Source organism: Cuculus canorus, chromosome 7, assembly GCF_017976375.1.
Source record: "Cuculus canorus isolate bCucCan1 chromosome 7, bCucCan1.pri, whole genome shotgun sequence".
Taxonomy (NCBI): domain Eukaryota; kingdom Metazoa; phylum Chordata; class Aves; order Cuculiformes; family Cuculidae; genus Cuculus; species Cuculus canorus.
This window is the reverse complement of record NC_071407.1, coordinates 21,718,903-21,745,953: the sequence shown is the minus strand read 5'-3', so window position 1 is coordinate 21,745,953 and position 27,051 is coordinate 21,718,903. Positions and strand designations below refer to the sequence as shown.

The 27,051-nt window shown below is 48.5% G+C and overlaps 1 protein-coding gene across 18 annotated transcripts in view; it reads left to right on the top strand.

Annotated features, from left to right (window-relative positions):
• The window catches only part of CAMK2G (calcium/calmodulin dependent protein kinase II gamma), a 112,150-nt gene that overhangs the window by 29,261 nt on the left and 55,838 nt on the right, over window positions 1-27,051 (top strand). For all 18 annotated transcript variants that reach the window (XM_054070892.1, XM_054070893.1, XM_054070889.1 and 15 more), the window contains exon 3: window positions 21,913-21,972. In XM_054070892.1, coding sequence (XP_053926867.1) covers window positions 21,913-21,972 — 60 coding nt within the window. The remainder of the gene's footprint in view (window positions 1-21,912; window positions 21,973-27,051) is intronic.

The window sequence follows — 27,051 nt, the reverse complement described above, 5'->3', positions numbered from 1 at the left end:
CCTTCTTTTCTTTCTGATCCTTGCCATTTGGAGGGGAGAAGATGAAGCCCTGGATGCTAGAGGCCTCCTGTTTTTCTTGGCAGTCTCCTGTTTGGTACAATCTTAAAGCACTTCTGACTGTCAGGTCTGGGAGAACATTAACTGAACCTAGGGCGCTGAGGTGCAAGCTGAATAAAGTAACTACTGGCTTTGTCCTGCCTGCTGGGGATGGCTTATAAAAAGGCGGCAGAAGGGGATGACGGCAGTTTTGGATGTAAGGCTGGTGCTGCCAGCGTGCTGCAGTTGGGGACCAGCCCCGTGGGAACGTGACAGTCCTGTGTGTGGCTGAACTTAACTAGGTCTTCTCTCGAGGCTCAGAAATTTATGCCAAGCTGGCTCCTGTTTGTTTCCTCTGCCACAGTGCTGATTTTGAAACACAGAGCTGGTGTGGGAAAGTAGGGACCCTGTGATTGCCAGGAGCTTACACTGAGACCACCACAATGGGAACTTCGTCAGTCTGTGCACTCAGTGAGCTGGAGATTGGTACCTGAGGCTGCTCGCTCCTTGCACTGAAAATGGAATTGGCTGTAGGTAGTGGAGCTGTGAGATAGGAAGTGCAATCACTTCACCCATATGTGCTGTGAGTTCCTGGAGCTGCTTTTCATGTGCCTTTCCCTTTTGATATGTCTTTCTATTACTATTTGCATATTATTATTACTGTAGAACTTCTCTCTGGATGTGTTCAGTATTTGAGTGGGAAAACGCACAGGGCTAGACAGACAGTCACTAGAAATCTCTCCCCAGGAGTCTGTATTTTTCCCTCTTTCTCTCTGTTCCTCTTACCCCACTTCTCTGAGTCTGTATGCAAATACTGAGTGTCTGAAGCTGTTGAAAAGGGAGCTCGGTCTCTCTGCCTGCAGTGTAGCAGGCGATACGATTCAGCGTGAGGACGTACTTCGCTAACTTTGTTCACAGTAGTGGGGGGATGATGGCATTGCAGTCACAGTGATGGGGACTTCAGTGTAGGCTGGCACCTTGGACACACTAGCAGGCCTGTATGATTTGTGTTCAAGCCCATGAATCCTGCTATTACTGCTCCTGTAGTGAGTGCAGTGCTAACGTGGATATGTGTGTTAGTGCTGTGGTTAAAACTTTGACTGCAGAGTAACCGTCTCCATAAAGCTGTGAGGCACTTCTGCAAGGACAGAATGTGCCAGCAGGAACCATACCAGAAGCTGTGTGTCTGTCCCTGCTGTGAGCACCAGCTCTGGAGGAAATTGTGGTGCAGTTTGCTTATGCCTTCAGTCTGACTTCAGTTCTCTCTCTGCTGCTGCACCTTTAAAGTGAAAGTCTTGGATTCCCAGACAGCAGCTGCTTACAGTATCCCCTTGCACAGGGTCTGGTTCACCAAAACCCAACCTTTCAGAAATTCTCCAACCCCTAACCTCATGATAGAGAAAAATCTATGTGACCACATGAGTCCTTAGAGGCAACAGCTTGTCTGCAGTGCTGGATGTGTCATCATCAGACCCTAGGGAGGGGTGATTTGTGTCCCCTCTCAGCTGAAGTGAGGAGGTGAGTGGATGGGAGTTGCTGGTGAGAGCCACCCCTCTGTCCATTGAGAGCAGAGCAGCAAAGAGGGCAGTGGGAAGCCTAGGGTTTGACAGCCTGCATCTGTGCTAACTGATGCTGGTGGGATGCTGCTGGTTTTAATGTCCTGGAGGGCAAGAAAGTTTGTACTGTGGCAGTGCTGTGCCTGTGGAATTACTGTGGTTTTTGTGGTTTCTGCAATGTGAAAACGGTATCGAAACACTAAGGGAAGTGCCCAAAAAGCCCAGTAACCCCTGTGTGCTGCAGCAGGCTCTGGTCTGCTCCTCCACACCTTTCCTGCCAGCAGAATGGAATGCAACTGCGGCAGACGTGTTCCTAACCACAGTTACGCACCCTGGAAGCTGTTGGCTCTGTTGATTTCTGAGTCCCAGCTGCGGAACGGTGGGTTTTGACGGGATTTGGGTTTGAGGAGGCCAGCTCCAGTGAGGCTGGGGAGCAGGGCATGGGAATTACCTACCACCCAGCTCCTGAATGGGGCTGTGGCAGAAGGGAGTTAGCTTCTGACATGTGGGTGGTGGGATGCTGAGTGCACCATATCACTGAGAGCACATGGGCATGGGTTAAGAAGGTCAGGACAGCAAAGCAACACCTGCATAATCCCTCTGCTATTTTGTGTGGAAATGAATGAGTGGCTGGGTGGGGGAAGGCAGCAGAATCACTTTCAGCAGGGCAGCCATGAGTGTGTCTACAGGTTGGAGGTTTGGTTCATTTTCTTAGCAGGGATGGGTAGATTTGTGGGACAGTAGCAGTGAAACAGGCACTGAGCTGAAAGTCCTCTTCTCAGGGTTTTGAGAACCTTATGGAATTCCCCAGATGAACTGGAGGCAGATTCCCCACTGCTCAGAAGCTCTTTAAAGAGTTGATAACAGCTCAGTGTTTGAAGGGACATCATATTTATTTTGTGCCAAGTCTCGCATTCCCCAGCCTGCCTGACCGTCCATCTCTGTGGTGTGTGAACCTCAATGCAAGTGCCAATCAAAAAAAAGCCACTGCCTTTCCTGGTGCTCCTTCCATTCCCGATGGCTGTACAATTCCTGTCAGCTTGCAAGGATGAGCTCTGTGTGGAGAGATGGGGCACAGTACACTGGTACAGACCTGTAGCACTGCCCTAGTGAGGGGAGGATCTCTGTATTTTAGGCTTCCTGCAACACACTGCAACTTTAGGGAAGAGAACAGGAGTGGCTGGCGTTGCAACACCTCTGAATTGCTGGCCTTGCACTCTCTTCTCCCTTTGTGGATGAGCTTTCATGTGCGCGGTGACAGCTCCTCGCAAAGCTGCAGCCTCAGTGCTTTCCTGCGTCCTCCTCCCACCACAGCTGGCGGGGCTGTTTTGATGTGTGGTTAATAGACCGATCCCTGAGAGGCAGCGTGGGCCAGTACTAATCGGAAGGATCTGTTTTCCACCTGCAACTTCCCAGCCGGTATCTGTCAGCAAGCAGAAGGCAGTGCCTGGGTGGAGGGGTGCAGGGACCTCATGCTGTCATGAGCGCTTTCTGGAATGAAGGGTGCAGCCACTGCGCTGTCGGGCATGGAGGCCAGGAAGACAGAGCCCTCCTCTGCTCTCTCTGGAACAAGACCAGGGGATGACTAATGTGCTCTTTGTAAATACAACTTATCCTATCAGTGACTAATGAAGGCGCTTTTTTTTTCCTTCTCCTCCTGTCTCACTAAAATAAGTGGTTGCTCAGAGCAAGGCTGCTGATGGGTTCTCTCTCCTTTGGCTTTATTTCACTGCTATCAATGCTATAGCAGGGACTGCAGGGCTTTTACAGAAGGCAGCTTATTGCCCCTTTCACCTTGTGAAACATGGTTCCAGGTGCTAAGTTGTGTATTCATTTGTGTTAGGGCCCCAGCACGCTCCTAAAGCAATGTTCTGTTCCATACTCTGATTTTTGCTTCCCATACCAGAACACGTGCCTTGTCCACAGTGCAGGAGAATCAAACCTCGCTTGGACTTTGTTGACAAAGCCTTTGTCAGTGTGCAGCTGGTTTTGTACATCTGGACCACACTGACATGCTTGCTCCTGATGAGGTGTCTGGCCCTTGCGAAGGGGCATCCCATTGCTGTCTTGGCACTCTCCCAACAGACAGATTCCAGGCTGCGGGTTAGGAAGATTGTGGGCTTGTTAAAAGCTCTTGGAGAAGACTTGTCCTAGTGCCATTCTGTCTGGCCCTCACAGATAGACACAGTGTGCTAACAAGCTATCCAAAGGCACCAGAAACACTATCCACCACGATGCATATGAAGATAGTAATGGGTTTGGCAAGTGTGTTATTAAAAATCAGTCCTTGCAATTCAGTGGAAAGCTTAGGTTCAGGTGGAAATCGTGTATCAAACAGAAAAAATGTAACACAGAAGTTCTCTGAGCCCTGCTCTGTGAATTGCTCCCACAGTCCCAAAGGTTATTCATCATCGAGACTGGTCCATGAGGGATTTGAACAAGAATGCTCTGGAGAGCTGTCTTGTATTTGGCAAATGGATTCTACAAAAGCTTGAGCTCCTGACCTTCTGGAAAGCTAGCTAAAAGCTGCCTGTAAGCTTGGCCAGGTTGGTTTGCGCCCCAAATACATGGCTACTTCCAGGGCGGTGAGGACACGAAAGAGTGCTTTCTGCCACCCCTGTTCTGCCCATGAGCCTCCTGGAGGGGGATAGAGCCGTATGGGCAAGACCTGTGTCCTCTTTGGAGGATGTCATAGAGTGCATCTTCCTCTGTCCCTCCTGGTGCAAACCAGCCTCTGTTATGTTCATTTGGCATTTCTGTGGCTGCTCGAGCAGTGGTTTACATGTCATGGCAGTGTTACTTATTTTTACTTTTTTAGTCCCTTCTCTGGCAGGAGGGATGCTTTGTTTTCTCACTCCTTTGCTCTGCAGCTCCCATCCTGCCCTTCCCCTAGCTGCATCATGCCCTGCTCTCTTAGCTTGCTCTGCTTGTCCTGGTGTGACATCAGGGCTTCGCTGCAACCTCTCCCCACACCCTCTATCAGGCTTGTTGCCAGCCTTGGTCACTGCTCCTGTGGCAGGGAGGCTGCTTGCTTTCGCCTGCCCCTGCAGGTCTCCTGTTGCCTGCAGAGGTGGAGGCGCCCAAGTGCCCTGTGTCCTCCTGTCTTCTGCAGGTCACCACAGTGACCCCCAACTGGCTTTCGAGGACCTTCTGAATTCCCATTTACAGGAGGTTGCTTGCTGACTTTGCTATACAGAACCAAAGCATGCATTTTCCTCTATAGGCCTGTTCAGTTGGTTGTTTATGTTTCAGAATGAAAAATGGCTTCATTTAAAAGCACAAATCTATTTGTTAAAATGTGAGCTAGGGAAAAAGTCCACAAGCATGGTGAGACAGGAGGAGTGTAAGAAGGAAACCTGAACTTCAAAAGCAAGCACTCTGTGTGGAATCAGGCACTGAATCAAACTCTGGTCAGTAAAAGGAAACATATTTGCTGTTTAAAACCTGGTAGCAGAACAGCATCAAGCTGTTACTCCTAAAAATGTTTCTTTCTCCAAAAACCCCTGCTCCATTCCACAGAGGCTCAACGCTCCTAGTGATTCCTTTCTCCTAGAACCCATTTATCTCCAAGTCCTCAGGCTCCCTGACAGCTCGTTGAGGAATCTCTTGCCCCAGGTCTGAGAGTCTGGCTAAAGAAATTCCCCTTTCAAATCTGACAATGGCACCAGTGGGACCTGAGCCAGTCTGTGTAAATCTGCCGCTAGCACGGACGTATAAACACTGGGGCTGACGTCTGTTCCGTGCACAGGAGCCAGATGCTCAGGGCAGCTAAGCAGAGATTACACTGGGGTGGGTTTGAGTGGACCAAGGCAACTGACAAAAGGAAGTAGAGAAGTCTCCCCAGGTCTCCAAGCCCACTGATTTGTCCATTGCAGTGTTCCTATGTGGTGAATGGAGCACAGTGGAATGGGCAGCTGGGATTTGCTCTGGTTTGAGATATGTTTGCCAGTGCTGCATCGGAGGCAGGCCTTTGTAAGGCAGGACAGCTTTGTGTTGTCAGAAGCCCTTAGAGGCCTCATGAACACATTGTGTCTTGGGCTGCCCTTGGTTTTGGCACATGGGTATTGCTGGCTGGACAGTGGCTTGGAAGAGGTAGCATCATCGGTGCTTCAGGAGAATTAATGGTTGGAGTGCCTGGCTGGAGACTGGACAGGGTGCTCTAGTTACAGGATGGGCTTTGCCTGTCTTACAGGAGAGTGGGCAGTGCTTCGTGTCTCGATCATGCTGTTTCAGTCATCCTCTTGCTCTGTTTCTCGGTGTGAGCTGTGTTGGCCTGAAGGCTGCAGAAATCATCTTCTCCTTCCTCCTCTTTTGTTAGTGTTGCAGAAAATTAGTTTGGGTACACTTGTTTTAGCTCTTGTCTCCTTAGGAAAACCTGGCATCAAAGCTTTCCAGCAATCTTGCCTGTCAGGGGGCTGTAGAAAGGCTGCACAAGCAATTTGAACAGTTGACTTTTCCTCGATAGTTCTATCCACGACACTGCATGGCACACGTGTGTGTGATGACAGCATTGTGAGCTTTCCAGCTCATGTCTGAAAGGTGACAGACGAGGAGACTTTTGCAGGTGCATTTTAAATTATGGTGGTTTTGTGGAAAGGAGTGGAAAACCCACTGGAGATACATCTTCAGGGCTGGGCAATAGATGAATTAGGCAAAGAAGATGCTGGGTTTTTTATTTATTCACATTCCCTGAAGTACTTACAGTAACAGTTTGGAGGAGAAGCCAGTGCTCTTCAGGCAGCTGTAACTGTGAGAACCGTGTTTTACCCAGGATTCTGTGTGTTTTGTCACTTCACAACCAGGATTCATGGGTGAAATTTTCAGAGCTGTGTGATGTAGAAATGGGATTTACAGAGTGCAAAATTCAACATTATTAGCCTGAATCTTGGAGTCTGTGGCCTTACCCTTCCTTCTTGTTGTGAACATTAGCTAGCTGAAATCCTCAGTGTGCAGTGTGGATGCCAGCATTGCAGATGCAGAAAATGGAGACTCTTCCCCCTCTCTCCCTATTCCTTCTGGTATATTTGTGCACCGATGAAGCTGGGGAAAAGAAATCTGTCACGTACTTGGTGGGAGAGGACATAGGGGTTGCATTTGGAACTACAGGACTGATTTAAAGCCCGGAATGACTTTACTGCAGGGTTTGCAGCTGGGGTGGCTCAGTATTGCAGCGCTTAAGGTGTCCTTTTGTGTTGCAGAGATTGAACTAGCTGGAGTGCCTGTTGTAAACCAAGTCCCTGTCCTTGGTGCATCTGTAGGGGAGACGTTACACACGTGGTTTAGACTTGATATGATTTGCTCTTCGTTCCAGTGCATTTTGTACTCTGGGTAGTTAGTGGGCTGGCTGCTGCCTTCTTCCTGAACTTCATCCCTGAGGTGAGACAGCCCTGGTATAATCCATCAGAACTCACTGCTAGGGTGGTACAGGTGAGCAGGCAGCACTGAACACTCTCATGCGAGTACGGGGAGCAATGTCCCACACAGTGCCTTCATCACGCTTTTATTATTTATTTGCTTTCACATGTTTTCAGTCTTTTTGTCATCTGAAAGGGGGAGCTTTGTATTGCATCCTTGCCTGTCTGGGATACCAGCCCTTGAGGGCAGCACTTCTGAAAGTGGGAGCAAGGACAAGAAGAGATGTAAATCTGTCAAAGCCATATGGGAACTTCAGAGACCTTGTGGCCATTATGCCTACCTTTCCTGCCTGCACCCTTGCACAGAGATGGTGTCATTCCATGCAGGCTCTGTGCACGCCAGGAGATGAGCAGCAGGGATGCTGTAGGCTTAAGGGCTGGTTTGCAGCACCCATTGCTGACTGGCAGCAGCATTTATCTAGGCCAGCAGGGATGCAGGGAGCGAGTGACTCACTCAAGGCTTCGTGCGTGCTCTCCCCCTCTCCTCTCCCCGCGCAGCTGTGGCTTGGTCATCAGCCATTTGGGAACCAGCGGCTTTATTTGGTTGCTGTTTGCAGTGGGCAGTTTCTGTTAAGGTTGTTAATTTTATCAACTGCCTTGGAAGCTCCAGTGACTTCAGAGCAGACTGAAAATTGCCTTTTCTGCTTCTCTTCTCCTTCTCTGCCCATAGGGCTGCCACCCAGACAGTTGGTCTGGCAGTGGACTCGGCTGAGGAGGTGAGAACAAGCAATGATGTTGGAAGTAGAAACTTCTGAAGCTGATCAGCCAGCAGCTTGGTCGCTGCCGTGGATGGTGGCTGATGTTGTCAGGCTGAATGCCCTCTTTGAATGTCACCATGGCTGTGGTGACTGGAGGGTTTGGTGGCTTTGCCCCAGATGAACAGAGAAACACATTTCATGGTACAATGGAAGAACAAATGTTAGACGGCATGAAGTGCTAGGAGCGTCTCCTTGCTGCAGTGACCAGTCCTACAGCACAGACCATCTGCTTTTTTACATTCAGTGAAGGGATGTACTTCTGTTTGCTTGTGTTCTTAGCTTCCCAGTGAGCTGCACGAGCTCTGCAGTTCTGTCCTGTGGCTGCAGCAACATCTCTTCAGTATACCATGTTCAGACCTCTGTGGTTGTCCTCTGCCTGCCATGCTAAAGGACTGCAGTGTTTGGATACGGTGCTTGACAGAAGAACTGAAGGAGAGAGGCTGAGGAAGGAGTAGGGATAACGTTTTCTAGCATTCACCTCAAAATGGAGATCACAGCTTTGGTGACAGGGTGAGCAGGGTTCCAGCGTTATCTGGTTGGACTGTCTGTCCAGGCAGAGATGGCAAAGGGAAACATAAGCAGAGTTTTCTTATGCCATCTGCTGGGCGTGGTGGCTGGAGCCTGTTTGAACAGAGATGCTGCAGCCTGGATCTCTTCTTTGTGCTCCTTGGAGCTCATGTTAGGCTGCAGAGGCTCTTTGAGCACTGGTCATGGGAGATCATGCTCCGCTTTCTTTTTTGAGTTTGAGACTCAGTTTGCGTGGATCAAAGTAACATGTATAGGATGGAAGTGATCTCCAGGTCAGAGTTGAGGTCGTCTTGTGGGTAGTGTGGGAGAAGCTTTATCTGTCGTTATTCTTCTTTCGTGTGTTCTGTAGAAAAAGGAGAATTAGCCTGAAGGCTGTTGGTTCGACTTCTTTACCACCACCTCACTAAAACCCAGGCTCAAGTGAGAGAGTTGCTGTGTAGATGCTGCTGTTAGCGGTTTTAATAATGGTTTCACTGCCTTTTCTTTCTCCTGCCGACACACCTCCCTTTCCCTTCTAGTTTTTGGTTTGGGATGGGCAGCGATTCACAGATCTGAGCTGCAGTTTCAGCCCCTTGGCCTCAGTCTTTGTTTGTCAATTGGTATATGGGGAGGACTTAATCAGTGAGGACTGCTGCTCTGAGTGTGTTACCTGTTCATCAGCAAATCTGTCCATCTCTTGGGATTTCGTGTCTGTCCCCTTGCAATGGTGCTGTAGAATTCAGTGCCAAAATACACCACAGAATTTAGATCCAAGCAGTAGCAAAAGACTTTGCAGGGGAAAGAAAGCTGTAGATGACCTTAGAACTTAGTATTTTGGTAGTGTAGCAGCATTAAATGCCCCAGGCAAACAAGATCTAAACTGATCTCGCCAGGAGCATTAAACATTCATCAAAACAAGAAATAAACTTAGCCAGACAATAAATCCCAACTGTCACATAACAGCTGCCTTTGGGAAGAGATGTGAGTGAAGAACCTCTTTCCTGGAGATGTGAAAGCAGGCATGGTGGTAGGGCAGGATGATGCTTTCAGGCTGTTGTGCCCACCAGACAGGCCAGGTCTGGAGCTCCTGTGTGAAGGAAGCTGTTTTCACGCTTATCAAGTGCTATGCAGGCTGTGTCGGGTGTTCCCAAACAGCCTAAAAGTTCCTCCCAAACAGCCTAAAAGTTGGGTTTGAAGAGTTTTAGGGTGTTTTTTCACTTTTGAATGCTGAATTCTATAATAAAAATTTCTTGTGTCCTAGTGTGGCATTGAGGTAGGACTTCACGCTTCCCAGACTGCGATATGATGAGGTGTCACAGCACTGCTCGTGCTGCGCGATCAGATTTTGCTTTGAAAGACTCCAAAGCTCATTAGATTTGAACTGTGTTGTTTCTGTCTTCATTTCTCTTGCTGCAGAAGGGTGAGAGGCTCGGGTTCCAGAGCTCCGAGTTTGCTCACAGATTGGTCACTGACGTAGTCTCTGCTCTCAGGATCTCTGCTTTCTCTGCCTCCACGCCTTTAAATACAAAGAAAATCCCTTGGGTTTTAGGGGTGTTCAGGCTGCACGGTATATGTTTGTTACACATCTAGGGGTTCTTCAACCCAAGATGCTGTGGAAGTAGTTGTTCTTCTGTGGGTTTTTGTTTTGTTTGTTTGTTTTCTAACATAATTTCTTTACCCATTTAAGTGTCTGTCTTCTAGAAATTTGCCAGAATTTGTATTTTCCCCAAACCTCTGCTTGTGGACTGCATGTCTGTGGACAACTGAAGAGGACTCTGCAAAGAGTACCTAAGTAAAATGTTACTGCACAGCTCTGTGTGAGCTGAGGCACAGCCACGGTGCACATCGTCCTGCCCATCCCGTTGCAGAGAGCGTGTGGAACCCCTCCACACGACTGTGTTTGTTTCTGAAATCACTCATCCCTTCTTAATCTCTGTGACAGTGTGTTGGGCTGCTGTTTATTTAAACACACGTTCTACAGCCAGCCTCTTGGATCTGAAACGCTGCCTCCCCCGCAGCTTTCCGACCAAAGAGAGTGAGGTTACGCATGTGTAGAAGTCAGTGTTGTAGCTGCAGCTGCCGGCCTCTCAACTCCCTAACCCATAGCCTCTCCCTTTCTCCACATGGGAGACTGTAGCGTGCTGTGACATCAGTCATGCTCAGAGACTCTTGAGCTGCTACATCAGGACAGGAGTCCCTTGCACTGAGCATTTCTTGGGGCTCTTCTGCTTCCAGCTGGGCAGGAGGAGCCACCCCAGCACCAGTGGGGCAGCAGAGCATGCTCCTGCCTGTATAATACTGGATGAGTTTAATGTTCTAATGTGTCCCACCACCAGTTTTCCACGACCCATTGGTAGTTTATAGGAAAAATGAGCTCCTGGCACGTAAAATCCTTCGGAGGATCAGCCGGGGTGTGGAGCTGGTGTCTCCTCACTGGTGTCTCCTCTCCTCTTACTCCAGGGCTGGCTGCATTCACTTGCGATGCCAGACTCCTGTGGGGTGTTTGCTCTGCATCTCTGCTGGGAGAGCGCCTGGGGAAGGGGCCAGTGGGGAAGAAGGGGTATCAGTGAAGCTGCTGGTAAGCTGTTACATGAAACAAGTTCCATTGGTTCCCCTCCCCCAGACACTGGAGCATTTCTTGGCTCTGCACCCAAACCGGCAGCCGAGCACGTGATTTACTTGTAAAATGCAGTTTAAAAAAGCCTGGTGCCATTGTAGATGGGAAGCCAGGACTGGGCAGTGTGCAGGCAGAGAAAGAAGGGCGTCTGGCTCCCTGCTGAGCTGCAGGAGGCTGCGGGGACACGGTGCTGCAGGACATGGGCCTGGGAAGCACGTGCTGGGGATGTGGGGCTGCAGTGGGAAGCGCGAGCTGCAGGAGGGAACCACGCTGCACCGCAGCCCTGCAGGGATGTGTGTGGAGCAGGGGAAGGAAGTGGAGGGCAGGAGGGCTGCATGCTAAGCTAGACAAGTGCTCTGAACTTGAAGGTCTTCTTCCAGGGTGCGAGGTCGGGGATGACCGTGACAGGATTATGGCAATTTTTGTTCCATTTTGATGCAAGAAAGGGGAAGTTGTTTGACCATTCAGCTGCGGAGCTTAGCATCTTCGGGTTTGAAAATGTCATTCCTCTTGCTACTTGTGTTCGTGTCCCACAGTCCTTCCTTTCTCTGGGATGTAAACTCTCCTAAGCTTTTGAATTTTTACTTAGCCAGGATGCACAGGGAGCACCAAAATAACACTTCTATGCAAATCACAGACCTAGTGGGGGGCTTCAGATGAACACCGTGCTAGGCTGGGCACTTGGGTAGTTGCCCCATCCGTAGGAGGAGTGCAATTACACATTTCTTCCTGTGTCAGGACTGTGGTGGGTGCAGTTAACTGCCTCTGGGCCACAGCAGATAAAACGAGATAGAATTCCTCCACTTTGCTGTGCTTATATCTGCCTGTCTGTGTTTGTGGTTAGTGATAGCCATTACTTCAGGTCAGGAGGAAGGTGGCTGCATTTATGTTGGTATCAGTTGGAGGATGTGTTGCTGTAGAGGGGAGCTATGATGTGCTGCTCTGGGAATAGTTCCTGATGCCTCCCATGGCAGTGCCAGCTCTCCTCGGGTTTCGTCCCACCCTGAGCAAGGGAGAAGTCTTGTAGAAGTCAGAAATGGCCCTCTCTGCAGTAGTGGAGCAGTTGGAGTTGGCGAATTGGTGGGTAGTTTGAATGGTCAGTTGGTAGAATTCTTGATTATGGCAGCAGACTGTAGGTACTGTATCTCCCTCCTACCTGTTGACCACCAAACCTGAAGGGATGTTCCCTCTGTGACTTGCCTCCATCACAGCGGTATTAAATAAGCTGATGGCAAGCAGGAGAAAAGAGGGGGAGTGAGGGGGAGGCTCCTGGAAATCTTCATGGGTTTTCAGTAACTAAATAATTAGTTGATGGGAAAAGCAAGCACAGAATAAAGCAGTGTTGGCATAGGCCCTGTGTGTTCTAGGGAGATGAAGAGATGTTTCTCTTGCCAGCAAGAGGAACTGGTGTGCCCTGAGAGGAGATGTGGACCAGAAGCAGGGCTTGTACGTGAGGGATGGCACATGTGTCACATCTGTGTTTATTGAAGACCCCAGCTGGGGTCTGAACAGTGCTTTGGCCTGCGTTCAGTTGCTCTGTAGGTGGATCTCTATCCTCCACTGTCCTAATGCTGTCACAGTGCTGGCTATTTGTCAGTGCATGCGCTGACACCAAGGCTTCAGGCTGAATCCACTGCGCTCTACTTGGCCCATTCCTTTTGACTGGATGAAGCTGGGGACAACTCTCAGAGCCTGGAGAGCAAGGGCTCTGAGGGCTGTGGAGAAGTGGGGGGCAGTGGGTGCTGGGGAGGGACGTCTTGTCAAGGGATTGACAAAACCTTGCTCTGAGCACTGCAGCAAGCTCTGAAGGAGGGCCCTTGCCCAGATTCCAAGTTGATCCCGGATGTGAAGCCAAGGATTGTGCCTACAGTGGCTGGCTGGTGCGCTCGCTCCTTTCCCTTTCCATACAGATGTATGCACATGCATTCAGATCTCAGATTGCTTTGCAGCACTGGCTTTGGTCAAACCATGGGATCTTTGCAGGCAAGAACCTCAGCTGAATGATGGGAGAGAGAAACCACTCGATTTGGCTTTATCTCTGCCTTTGTAGTAAGGAATGGCGTATCAGGCTTGAGCACGTTTAACCTGATGTGTTCACATCATTAACTGTGATGAGATGACTCTCACTGTCTGTGGTGATTCAGTAATTTGACCTCCTTTGACTCCTGAAGTTCCTGGAAAGTTTCTGGTGTCTGTGAGAGCCCAGGCTCCCCCTTTCCCTTACTGTGCGTGTCACGTTGCTTTTCTTTCACCTTGTAATGTGTACAATCGGTACTGCTCGGAGTCAGCATGCCTGCTGGAAGTAAGAGGACAGGAATGATCCTTCCCTTACCAGATCCACCTGCTGGAGAATCCGCAGAAATATATTGGACAAATTGTTTGGTGACAAACTGGAAATATGCATGTGAAAAGAAAAGCAGGTTTGAATGACAGCGAGCGTGGAAACCGCAATGGCAAAGATGCACACGGTGATGCCCTTTAAAAGGTCCATCTCTTTTAGGTATTTCTAATACTGTCTTTTCTCTTGCCCCGGCTGTACACACGTTCATATCGGCCATCAGTTCAATTATCTTTGCAAAGTAAGTACAAGGTAATGAAATGATGGAAAAGAACAAATTCCCCTGGCCCACTCTTTGGGGGGCTCTTCGGAGACACAAATGCAATTGCTGCAGCCACCTTAGCTTTTACTCTGTGGTGTTGATGGTCTGATTTCTGCCTTAATTGAACCAAACGGTAGAAACTCTTCCTGTAGTTCGTTCCTTTTATTTTGCTTATTTTGTTTCTCCAGTATAGTTGTACCAAGGGGTTCACAGATAACAGTGTGTGGAAGCCCAGCTTGTTACCAGCTGACTGAGCTTTCTGGCTGTCCTAAAGATCCACGTGTGTATGTGCTTTTAGGGACAGTGTTATACTTCTATGCGTGGAGTTGTTGTTTGGTTAGGAGAGTATGGGGAAGGGCTGGTACAAGGTGCTAATATTAGTGGTTTTCCTAGAAAGGCTTTGCCAGAAAGCACGACTGCCAGCATTGCTTAAAAGACATCTTCTGTTTGTTTATTGTGTTCTGTTGGACACCTGAATCTCCTCTTTTGTCACAGCTGAAGGCAGGCAGTGAGGATTTTGCCACTGTCTTTTTCCTCTGGCTTGCACTAGGTGAGGAAAGCAGAGCTTCACTGATTCATCCTCTCTTGCTGGCTCCAGCCCTGCTGTCCCCTTGGTGGCTTCATGGCTCTTGTTCGGTTGCTGGTGGTGGTAGGGAATGGCTGCCCCTCTGCCCTTGCGCCTGACATGTTGTGCCGCAGGCATCACTGTGCGGTGTGGGGCTGGAGCTTTGGCTTTCAGAAACGTTGCCTGCAATGCAGGTAGGGTGCTGTTATAGGTTTATTAATTCTGGCTGGTCTTTGAAACAGCAATGCTGAAATGTTGAAATGGAAATGTCAGAGTTCTGAGCCACTAACAGCTGAATAGAAGATACAGGGAGAGGTTTTGGGAAGGATCGCTATAAGCTCCTTTTCTTTATGTTCTTCTTCAGGCGTCTGCTGTTGGCTCTCATCAGAAGGGATGTGCTGAACCTACAGGGGCTTCTGGTCACTCTGAAAGCCTAGGATAGTATTGTATTTCTCTCCAGCTTCTGTGGAAGGAGAAATGGTGGTGATTCGAGGCTGGCTGATGTTCATTTTCCGTGGTGATGAGGCACGGCATGCTGTCCTTTGCCTGCCACTGCAGTTGCTGGGACATCTCCACTAGCCTGTAGCGCAGTTCTGTTGGAAAAATGAGGAAATGTGGGAGAAGGTCTGTTGCTTGAAGTGCGGGATGAGGGAGCTGGTTCTCTTCTGCTGGGAATGTACTAGAGAGGAAGGTTAAATTTAAACAAGCAAAGCGTGAAGGAACCTGAAGGCTCGGGCTGGTCTCATGCTGCAAAATGTTTAATGCAAATTCAATTTCTCCCATGATGCAGCTCAAATGGTGTCTCAGCAGCTGGCATCCATTGACTGTCTCCTGGAATTGGCACGATGACAGGAAGCAAACGGGATTTATTGCTCTGGGTTTGATTCCTCTTCTGGATTCTTCTGATTCTCAGAAATGCAATTGAGATGCGTTCCCACAGGAATGACAGCTCCAGGCCTCCTTAGCAGCAGTGATGGAGCACGGTCGCTGTGCAGGGTGCAGGTGGGTGGGCTGTGGCACCAAGCAGCCAAATTGTGTATCCTAGCTGGGAGCAGCAAGGTTATGTGTTGGTAATGGGAGGAACAAGGTTTTTTCCTTCTGTGACACAGTTACTCATCAGAGATGATTCACAACTAAAAGTTAGTTTTGTTGTTGATTCCTTTTACTGCATTTAGGGAAGAATCTGCCTTCCCACGGGGGTGACTGAACTTTTAGGCTGCTGGAGTTGCTTTTCCTCCTATATCTTCACTTAAGACAGGCATGCTGAATAAAGAGAAAGCTTGAGCCACAGGGCCTTGAGTTAGCTGCAGGCTGGTAAAAACAGGAAACGCAGCAGTGGATGTACTCCTTTGCCCATAAGAACTGTTTTGGAATGGCAATGTGCTGCTGGTGCTTCTTGAAGAAGGTATGGTAGGATTCACTTTTTTCACCTCTTTTTGTGGTAAGTGTGAAATTAATGACTGTCGTTGATAAATCGTGGCTTGATTGATTTCAGTAACTGTTCTGTCCACTCTTTCTGTTTGTTTTTAATGCTGTTTTCTGCTTCTGCATGCCAGGAGGATGCTGGCGTTTGTTCCTAGAGCAATAACTGTTGGTGCTCCTGGGGCAGGGAGAGGGGATGGTGTCTGCAGACTTCCCTGGTCATGGGTCCTTGAGGAGCCCGTGACAAGACCTGAGCTGGAAAGCATGTTTACATGGCAATGCCTGCAGTGAAGAGGAATCCCCTCTCCACATCTCTGGGGAGTGGGAGTCTGTCAGAGCATCGTAGTGATGTCCAGAGCTGGAGGGGATCATGCAGTGCTGCATGAGCAGGGAGGCAGTGTCGGCACCTGACACCTAAGCATCTTCCCTGCTCCCCAGCTCGGGTTCAGGCCTCGCTCTACTTGCTTGATCTCCATTGTGGGTTGGTCACAGGTGTCTTTCTCCAGACCCTGCCATTTGCAGGCATGCCTCAGCTCTGCACAGACAGGCCCCTGTGCTCCCCGGCAGCCCCTCTCCCCAGCTGCTCAGCCACAGTTACCTTTCTCTGCATCTTTTGGTAGTGTTACATGAACATTGTTGCTTGACAATTTAGATTGCTGCAGTTGGAGGATGTCCTGTGCCCTGTCTATGCGTCTGGACGCGTTCTCCTCCAGGCTTCAGGTACCCTTGGGGGAGAAGGGGCTGGTGAGGAAGAATCTGCAAGGCAGCTGTGTGGGTAGTGGCTAGAACAGAAAACTGGGAACTGATTCCCTAGAGAGGAATGGACCCCAGAAGGAAGGTCTTACATGATCTATCCATCTCTGCCACTGCATCTCTGGGGGAGCAGGCAGAAGGGGTCAGATGATGTCAGAGTTTTACAAAAGAACAAGAAACGCACATCGATATAAACCAAGTCACATTCCCACCCTGCTGGAGATTGACAGGCCATCGGGAAGAGTCTGTGCTTTGGTTTTTATTCTTGTTGGGTACCCCTTTCTTTTACATTGTGTTGTCCTGCTTGTCTGCTGATGTCTGATACGCTCAGGACATACAGGTCAAACTCTTAAGGTTTTGGGCTGTGTGTTCTGTACTCAGGCAGAGTGGTTTTGTTTTAACCTCCTTGGTCAGAGCTCCCTACAGCTGTGACACGATGGATTGTGCATGACCACTTCTATGCACAAGCAGCCCTGTCTCAGAAATGGGCTGTGTGTTTGTATAAAATGAAGCCATTTCATTTTTGCAGGTCCTTAACTCTCACAAGTGATGATAACACTATCACTTTTGTTTCTATTACAGTACATCCCTAAAGAGATCAAAACCCACCTCAGAAATCTTGGTTCTCTGAACAGGCGGTTTCTGATTAGGTCTATTCCAAAGAACCCTGGTGTGAATGTTGCTTGAAAGGCACTTAGTGCAGTATTTGCAGAGCAATGACGTTAGAGGTACTGGGGCTAAATGTCATCTCACGTGTTGAACCAAGTTGCGGAAAGCGTGTCATATAAAGGACTGAGAAGGAGACACAAATACTCACATCTTGGTTTGCGTATCAAATGTAAGGGTTTTTTCCTGCTGTTTTTAAGCACCATCTCCTTAAGCATTTACTTCTTAAACTGTGGTACAGAAGAGGGGCATAGGCTGCAATGTTCTGTCCGTGTGATACTCATTGATTCAGAGTGTAGACAGAATTGTCCAGATAGCAAGATTCTCTGGTTTTGGCTGTCAAACAGTAAATGAATGTTAGATGAGTGTCTGTAATATCCTGTACTTAAGTTTTAAGCATCAGCTATTGTTCCGGGCCAGACAGCTCTGTAGCGTAGCAGGAAAAGAGCTTAATGAAATCCAATATTTGGAAGCAGGCGGTAGATGAATTCAGACTTGGAACAGCTAAATTTTAACTGGAAGGATAACCAACATTTAGAGTAACTTCTGTGGGTGTATGCCTTTATTTATCACTGGAAGTCTTGAATACAAACCCTTATGTTTTCTAAAGGGTAAGCTATGTTTTAGAGGAGTTATGGGAATTGCTTGTTGAGTTTCATAGTTTGTGAAAGGTGGGAAATAAGCACAATGGCCCAGGGATCCTATAAGGCGGGTGAAATGTGTCACTGTGTTTGTTAGATGTATAGTGTACATCCACTGTGTGTTGGGAGTGAACACCTTCACTCCACAAAGGGATGGCAGAAACAAGTCTGATCTTTTGGGACAAAGGGGGAAAAGTTATTTACTTTGCAAGCTCTTGGCAAGGCAGGGATCTGACCCCGGGTAGTCTTTTCACTGCTGTTCCAATACAGTTAAGAATACTTTGCTTTTTCAAGGTTCAATGTGACCACATCTAAAGAGGTGTATTAAAGCCCAGCCCTGGAGTGCTCTACTGGAGAACTTTGTGTTTTCTGTTTCCTCCTGGGAAAACCTGTTGTTAGACCGGAGAAAAATAGAAAACAGCTCTGTGTTCATTCCTTATGCACTTAGGTACCAGGCTGTTCCCCATAAGGACCAAATTGACTCTGCCACTGATGCATGAAATGAGACACGAATGCCTGCACTGTGCCAAGGGCCAGCAGGTGATGGGGGAAGATTCAAAAATGGACCATCTTTGGAGATGGGGTGGAAGGGCTCTCTTCAAGTCACAGGTTGGGCTGTGTTCTTGTGCCGCCTGCAACGAGACAAGTGATCCTCTGCTCTCGTGAGACCTCACCTCAAGTCCTGCATCCAGTTCTGAAGTCCTCAGCACAGGAAGGACTTGGAGCAAGTCCAGAGGAGGACATGGAGATGATCCGAGGGCTGGAGCACCTCTCATATTAGGACAGGCTGAGAAAGCTGAGGCTGTTCAGTCTGGAGAAGAGAAGGCTCTGGAGAGACCTTAGAGCAGCTTCCAGCACTGAAAGAGGCTCTAGGAAAGCTGGGGAGGGGGCTCGTGGTCAGGAAGTGCAGGGATAGGACAAGGGGGGAAGCGTTTTGAGCTGAAAGAGAGGAGACTGAGATGAGATCTTAGGAAGAAATGTTTTCCTGTGAGAGTGGTGAGGCCTTAGCCCAGGTTGCCCAGGGAAGCTGTGGCTGCCCCATCCCTGGAGGTGTTCAAGGCCAGGTTGGATGGGGCTTTGAGCACCCTGATCCAGTGGGAGGTGTCCCTGGCCATGGCAAGGGGGTGGAACTGGATGGGCTTTGAGGTCCTTTCCAGCCCAAACAATTCTATGACTCTGTGGTCCTGCTGGAGTGGGATCCATGATCCTTCGGGACCTGTGGCAGGAAACCCACCCAGGCTGACCTTCTGCTGCTCCAGGCTGTGGCGGCTGGCTGCTGCGGGCCAGTGCTCCGGGGGGCTGGTGTGTGTTCCCTCCACGAGTTGTGCTTGAGTTGGCCTGTTTTGTTGTCCTGGAGACAGGAGAGTGTGGTATGCTTTCCCCCCTGACCAGAAATAGTTTCCCGTACCTTGTGACCGGAGCGCTGTGCTCCCTCCCTGGTCTCCAGCCAGGCTGTGGTGCGGGAGGGACAGGCTGTGGGGTGGTGACCTCTTGTCACAAGCTCTGGGGTGGCGGCTGCCCATGGTCGTGAGCTGCCCTGCCTGCTCCCTCCCTCTGTGCGCTGGTGTAGGATTTCAGGGGAGCAATTGCTCTTGATTTACATCTCCCGTGGCATTTTGATGGTTATGTCATTTTGTTTGAGCCTCGGTGCTGTCAGCTGTCTGTCCTGGCTGTCAGGGCCCAGTGGCTGAGCAGCACGTGGTGAGCTCTTACCTCTCCTTCCCCCTTGGCTCAGCTGTTTTCGCTGTCTGCTTCCTCGTGTCCTTGCGCTTGGGAACAGATTCTCAGCAAGTGTAACCGCGCATGAGGGCAACGTGATCTGGGTTGGGTGAAGGATCCCCTTTGGTAGGAGTTCCAAGTAGAGCTGGGAGGGTGAGCAGGGAATTTGTGTGACCCAGGCGTGCAAACGAGCTGTGGATCATTTATCCCAAACAGTCATCCCGCTGTGAGATCTGACCTGGGTGCACTGCGTGCAGCATAGCCCCATTCCTTTGCAACTGTGGCTCACAAAGCTTCGTTTGTGAGAGATGCTGCTAACAGGGAAGCCAAGGCACCCATCCCTCCCTGACAATGCGGGCAAGAAAGCACTTCCACTGCAGCGAGGCCTTGGGAGCGTGGAAGCTCTCCAGGCTTTCTTGCTGCCTGCTGCTTTATTGGAGAGTGGTTCTGGCACAGAGCTGTAAAGTGTATGCAACAACAACTATAATTTCGAGGACTGAGAAGGAAGGAGAGATGAAAGGAGTGATTTACCTTCCCTCATCCCTGAGCAGCAGCAGATGAGGATGTAAGCACAGCTCAGCCCTATCAAATATTAATTGGGACATATTCTACAGTTCAGCAGTGAGAAGGAAGACAGAAACCCTGCAGTGCCCTGAGCTGCTGTTCCCAGCCCGGGAGAGAAAAGTGTTCGGAGCTGAGCACTGGCGCTGTCTTCGGAAGTATATTAGGAATATGGCCAGCAGGAAGTAGGGAGGGATCATCCCCCTGTGGTCTGCACTGGTGAGGCTACACCTCAAATCTTGGATTCAGTTTTGGACCCCTCACTACAAGAAGGACTTTGAGTTGCTGGAGCGCATCCAGAGAAGGGGAACAGAGCTGGGGAAGGGTCTGGAGCCCAGGGGTTCTGGGGGCAGCTGAGGGATCTGGGGTTGTTTAGCCTGGAGAAGAGGAGGCTGAGGGGAGACTTCATCACTCTCTGCAGTCCCTGAAAGGAGGTTGTAGTCAGGTGGGTGCTGGGCTCTTTTCCTAAGTGATAGGTGATAGGATGAGAGGAAATGGCTTCAAGTTGTGCCAGAGGAGGCTCAGATTGGATATTAGGAAAAATTACTTCACCAGAAGTGTTGTCAACCTCTGGAAGACACTCAAGGAAGTGATGGAGTCACTGTCCCTGGAGGGATTTAAAAGCCGTGTGGATGTGGTGCTTGGGGACATGGTTTAGTGGTAGAGTTGGCAGCATGAGGTTAAGGGTCAGACTTGAAGATCTTAAAGGTCTTTTCCAACCTAAGCGATTCTGTGATTCTCCTCATGGGGGTGAGAGCAGTTGCCTAAAGCCTTGCTTTGCAAAGGGAAGGGAAGGGAAGACCATGTAGAGACCATGGTGTGCAGGCTGTTTTCAGGCAGTCAAGCGTGGCTCTGTTGGTCTCTGGTGGGTTTCCAGTTAATCAGATGCTGCAGTCCTACCAGTAGGAATGAGCAGCCTCGCCAGCCAAGGATCCTCCTTGCTCCTGTGCAGAAGACTTGTGTATCACAGGGGATGCAGAGAAGGGGTGTTTGTTTTGCAGCCTGTGTGCTGCACATCTGCTACAAAAGAAATGCTAAGAGCGGGCAGGGGCTGCTGCTTCCCCTTCCTGCCTTCTTTTGGTGGCTAGACTTGGGAGGAAGGCCGGTCCATACCTTTTGCCTCGTGCCCCAGAAGTCTAGAGTTTGGCAGCTGCCAGGGCTGCCTGAAAACTCTGGCCCCTCAGATCCTTTTGGTGAACCTGTGCTTGTCCAGTGCGCACGTTGTGCTTGAGAGGATGTGAGGAAAGCTCAGAAGTCTGCCTCTATGAAGAATCTCCCATCTGTGGCTGAAAGGGCCCCTGCTTCTCAGCTGTGATAGGCAGAGTTGCTCTCACCCCCTCTCCTTTCTGTTCACCATGCTACATGTCTAGGGAGGAGAAACCATTTTTTACTGGCATGGATATTTTTTTCCTTGACCTAGATGACTGTCGTGCTCAGACAGCTGTTGCCTTTGGACTGGAATAAGCACACGTAGCATTTGGGCAGAACTTCTCGCCTGGAGATCCGGAAGTGCTTGGTCAGCATTTTCCCAGCACATCTGCCCATGGGCACTGCAGTACGGTTACCTTTTACGGTTCACTGGAGCTGGCAGAGTTCCCTGTTTCACGTGGTGGCTCTGCTGTAGCAGGAGCTGTGTGTTTCTCCCCCTCCTCTGCCCTACTTCCCCATTGTTTCTCTGGAGTGGAAGTGTCTCCTTGTCCCATTTCATGTGGTCTGTTTCTTCAGAGACTTCTCCTTCTCTCCAGACCTGGAGAAGGAGAGGGATGTCGCTGTAAGTGGCGTTGTATGATTGTGAGGCTGACGGAAGAGCGATATCTTTGACTGCTGCTGCTCGCTTTGAATCCAAGGAGGGAATATCAATTTAGTGCTGATATTTTAGTAGTGTTTTAGTTCCTATTAGTGTACGAGCAGGGGTCCTACTGCAGCTTCAGCTGCAGAGATCTCGCCTGAAATGACTGGGAGATTTTGAGAGACAGGTGTGTTCCAGCAGTTCCCAGCCCTCTGGATGTCTGCTAGGCCACCATGCTCCTTTCTCATTGAATGTAAGCGTAGCCCTGAGGTGTGGTGCTTAATGCCTTGTTTCTTATTCTCTTTCAGATCACCAGAAACTGGAACGAGAAGCTCGAATCTGCCGACTTCTAAAGCATCCAAATATTGGTAAACCTTGGGCTCAGAGGGATGGGGTGAGAGAGGAGTCATATGTCTCGTATAGCACACTGCAGGAGAGCGTACATACTCTGAATTTTCACAACATTGTCAGACTTGCGTGCTAGGATTGTCTCAGTTTCTCTCTATGACAAATTCTGCATGCAACCCTGTCCCATTCCCTTCGCATCCTGGCCCAGGTGTTCCCTGTGCATGGCTGTCCAAAGCACCATGGAAGTTTGGCCTAAGTTTCTTTTACAGAAATTTCACATTGCTAGAAGTTGCTTTGAGCAAAACATTTGGACCATTAATAATCCCCTTTTTAGGACTTTTAATCAAATAGAGCCTCTAGGACCTAAAATCTCATTAGGGGTAATTTATTTAAGAAAACATTAAGAAATGCCAAAGTGCCACCTTCAGCGAGAGCACTGTTAAATATCTGGGTTTGGGAAACCTGTGATGCATTACATTGTCTTTCCTTTGCGTAACCCTGTCCATCAGTGTAGGTAACGTTCTCAGGGCACTTGTCTGGTTTCCCAGCTTCTGTCTTCATAACCGTTTGCTCCTCTTCTCTGAAGACCTATGAGAGGAGACGTGGCTTACAGCATACCCTGGGGAGTGGCTTCTGCAGCCATTCTGTATGTGATGAAGCCGTTTCCACAAGTTCAGAACCTCACAAAATGCAGAGCTCTTCAGTCGCAGCTTTTCAGTAGAAAGGGCTTTGTGATGTCCAAGCGTAGCTGTGGAAGTGTGGCACCTTCTGCAGCAGTGGGCGGTGAGCAGCAGTGGCCGCCTTCTGTAGTCGTTTGCACTGGTGAATATTAGCCAGTAGATTTATTGCTTGGCAATGTTCAGAATGACTAGTACTCATATGAGCTGGTTACCAGCCTTCATTTGCCAGTAAGAGTTGTTGCTCTTAGTTCAATAGGTGATATCACTTTCATTTTGACCTTAATTTCACTTTCATCATCTCTTCGTTTTCTCATTTCTTACATCTTCTCTTGTTGGGCCTTTTGCAGAGTAAATCTTATATACAGGAGGAAACCTGCATTTACAAGTAAACCACACTGGGAACAGAAACATCTCACATTCCAAATCCATTTCCACAGCTCGTTCCTCGTTGGTACAGAGTGGCAGTGCTTGTCTCCTGTTGTGCTGTGGTTTGGAAAAGATGGCTTTGGGGAATGGCAGCAGTTCTTGTGTTCCCTACAGAGCATTTCTTGTCCTAGGTGGAACAGGTTTTCTGTTAAGATAGAGCAGTCGTTCTGTGCTGGACTGATAGTTACAAATAGCAATGAGGGGATTAAGTTTTGTGCTTCTGACACAGAATCAAAGTGTGTTGAACAAGACCTCTGGAGGTCACGGTCAATTCAGGAGTCCTGTGAAAACCATCTATACCTGCCTGGTTCCAGGTTTGTTCTAAAAACCCTTTAATGCCTCCACAGCCTCTAGTGGCATCTCTCAGATGTTTAATTTATCATGGAATCACACATTCATGGAGTGATTTGGGTTGGAAGGGACCTCAAAGCCCATCCAGTTCCACCCTCCTGCAGTGGGCAGGTACACCTCCTGCTGGATCGGCCTGCCCAAAGCCCCATCCAACCTGGCCTTGAACACCTCCAAGGAGGGGGCAGCCACAACTTCCCTGGGCAACCTGTACCAGTGCCTCACCACCCTCAGCATGAAGAATTTCTTCCTAATGTCTAATCTAAATCTTCCCCCTTCCAATTTAAAGCCATTGCCCCTTGTGCTGTCACTCCATGCGCTTGTAAAATGTCCCTTCATCAGTCAGATGTTAGAAGAAACATACTTTACTGTTGTCTTAGCTTCTTTTTCCTCACTCTGTCTGGGGTGTATGTGGAAAGTAGTTTTTCTTTCTCCTAACACTCTTTTACATATTTGAAGGCTGTTACCGTGTCTCTTTTTAGTCTTCTTTTTCTTCAGACTAAACAAACCCAGTTCTTTCAATCTTTTCTCTTACGTCATTTTTTCTAGACCTCCAGTTTTGTGGGTTTTTTTTAACTTCCCTGGACTCTCTCCAGTTGCTTCCTATCTTTCTAGAAACACGATGCCCAAAACTGGACATGAGATTCTGACTCAGGCCATGACAGTGCTGACTGGAGAGGGAGGAACTGCTTCACCTGCCCTGCCAAAGATGCTCTGGCTTTGTACATCAGCCGGTGAAACTTGCTGTTCAAATATATTATCAATGCATGTTTGTTTTCTGATGCATTCTTGCCCCAGACTGCTTTCTGCAGAATGTCTGGCAAGCAGATAATGTTTCCATCTTGTATAGATGAGGATTGTTATCAAAGTGTGCATTACATTTGCCTTTCTTAAAGCAAAGAGAAAGACAATCCATGCTCCGAGTTACTCCAAAATTTGTCAAGACCGTTTTGACTTACCTTATGGCAGTATAGCAGGGTTGCAGCTTCCTCCCCACGCCCTTGAGCAATGTGATCTTTAATAACAATGCTGAATATTGCATCATGTAGGTAATGAATTACACTGCTGAATACTGTGAGGCTCTGGGAAAAACTCGAGGATCTCACTTGATGCATTGTTCCAGTTTGGGGGGGATCAGTTTTGAGTGTGTTTTTTCGGTGAGTTGTGTACCCCTCTGTAAGCTGGCCCTGCAAACACATCTTTGCTGAATTGCAGTGATGTGAATTTGCTGAATTGGAACGAGCCCTTGAGGTGCTGTCGGGAGCCTTGCTGAAGTCCAGATGCTGTGCGTTGCTGCTCCCATATTCCTTGGAGTTGTTATGTTGTCATAGAAGGGAAACATGTTGTTCTGTCCTAGCAGTAGGTTTTTTCCTTGAGATGTGCATTAGCAGTTAGAAATCACCTAGTTACTGCAGTTCTGTATTGTAAACTATTCACGATGAGGACTTGGTGTGTTGCCTCAGTGTGAGCCATGCTAGCAACACTGCACCAGTCCTGAGCAAACCTGTACATTTTGCACTTGCTTTAATTTCCCTGTTAAGTTTTGTTGGTGCTGGTTTTGTTGGAAACTGCATTGCAGCATGTTCTGCTCTTCCATGATGACCTAAGCATCCACTGAGCCCGGGGCAAGAGGACTGGGAGTCCGGACTGTGTGAGGTGGGCTGCTTGGCTCTCCTGCCTGGACACAGGATATAAAGCAAAGCGATTGCTGAATTTGTGGTTTTTATCAATTTGCTGCAAGGCAGTTTATTCTGGACTGCAACACGCTGACCATGCTGCTGCTGCTCTGATAAGAAGGTTACGCTAGGCATAGAATAATGGTCATACTTCATTTGCTGTTGCTTGTTGAGAAACGACCACTTTGCGTTATTCTAACATGTCTTCATCAAATCTCAGCCCTAATTATAGGCTATTGCACTGTAATTGGGTGTTTTGCTTGTCTTTAGATGCTCATTATGGCCAAGGTAATGACAGTGCAGTAATCCTTCTAAGGGCTTAGTATTGCAGTAGGCTTTTTTGTCTGGAGAGAAGAGAGTTGACGTGAGGCACTTTTCTGGTTCCCAACGCCAGGTATTACTGTATTCTTATGGCAAACTGTCATCTGAATGTACTGTTATAGCTGGGCACCTCAGACTTTATTGCAGTAGGAGAAACACTTCCTTTCCTATTTCCAACTTGTTTTCCTCTCCTGATGACTCTCTGAAGTGTTCTGCATTCTACTCCAGAGAAACCATTTGCCAACCACATTTGCCCAATACAGTAGGACTGGACAGAGGTGAATCCGTGATCTGTTCTTTCCACCTTGTTTAAAAGACAAAAAAGCTGCACACATAGGGGAGTCTTGGAGAGGCAGAAGGCACTATCATTAAAGCCTTGCTGTCTGTAAGCAGATAAAATGCCTGTAGAATTTGGCGAGAGGCACAGCTCTCTGGGGAATTCCACTTCTTGAACAACTTACTGTTCCAGCAATTCACTTATCTATAAATCCTGTGGGCATTTGGCACAGATGCATTTGGGAACACATTGAAGAGAATGACACGGCTTTCTTTTCCCTTGGTCCCTGCTCTGCGGGAAAGCAGCAGGTTTCTGTCAGCACACTCGTAGCCCTGACCCTTCATTTGCAGACACTTTCCTGGTTGTGCTGCTGAAGCTTGCGTGATGGCTGAGATAAAATAAACTTCTCCATCACCTTGTGTTTATTGCAGAGCTACACTTACAGTGTATTGAATATCAACTCTTGACTACTGGAATAACTCTTTCAGCGTTCTGTTTAGTTGCAGACTTACTGTCAGTCAGCCTGTATGTTTGGGTTTTAAGTCCTGTAACTAATTCCCTACACAGGGATTCTTTGGTGTAGAAAGCAATCTTTCCCTGTGCTTCCTGCTACCCATCAGTATCAGAGCAGTGACGGAGCTGGAAACCCCAGTGTCTTCCTGCAGGCTTGGTCAGTGCAGCTGGGAGGTTCAGTGCGGTGCTGACTGTGACCTTTTCTGTCCAAGGATTCCAGAAGCATTAATGAAGCCAAGTTTGATGAAAATCCTCATTGACAGTTTTGAGCACTCTTCTCTAGCATTTTTTTTCCTGTGTCCTTGTACCAGAGCAGGATTGTGGGTTGTCCAGTGCATCATAGTCTCTTCTGTGCATGGTTTTTGTCTGCTGTGTTGTTAGGTGTTGCACTTCTCCTTCTAAATTGTCTTTGTTAAGCCAGTCTAAATGTATGCCTTCTCCTTGGATCCGTCACCAGACGATCTGCACTCATCCTTAGGTATTTTTAACCCAACTATATGAAAGAGTTCTTGAATGTCTTTTGTTCTCAGCTCAAACGGAGCACCTCTGGGCAGTTACTGTGCCCCAGCTCATGGCAGACTTTGCTATGATGAACTGTGTGCGCTTAAGTTTAATGAAAATAGGTATTTTAAGAGAGGCTGGTAGTGGCCCAAGAGCCCGAGCCAAATTCTGTTTCTGAATCTGCCTTCCTATCCTTTGCTGAACTGCCTCAGACTTAATTTCTTTGTGAGAATTTATAGCAGCAGGGAAATGCTGGCTTCAGCATCTATCAGAATTATTGCTTTCTCAGGTTTTTCCTGCTTCTGCCTCTCTCCAAAGCATACTTGCACTCACATTCTTTTTATTCTAAACTCTATC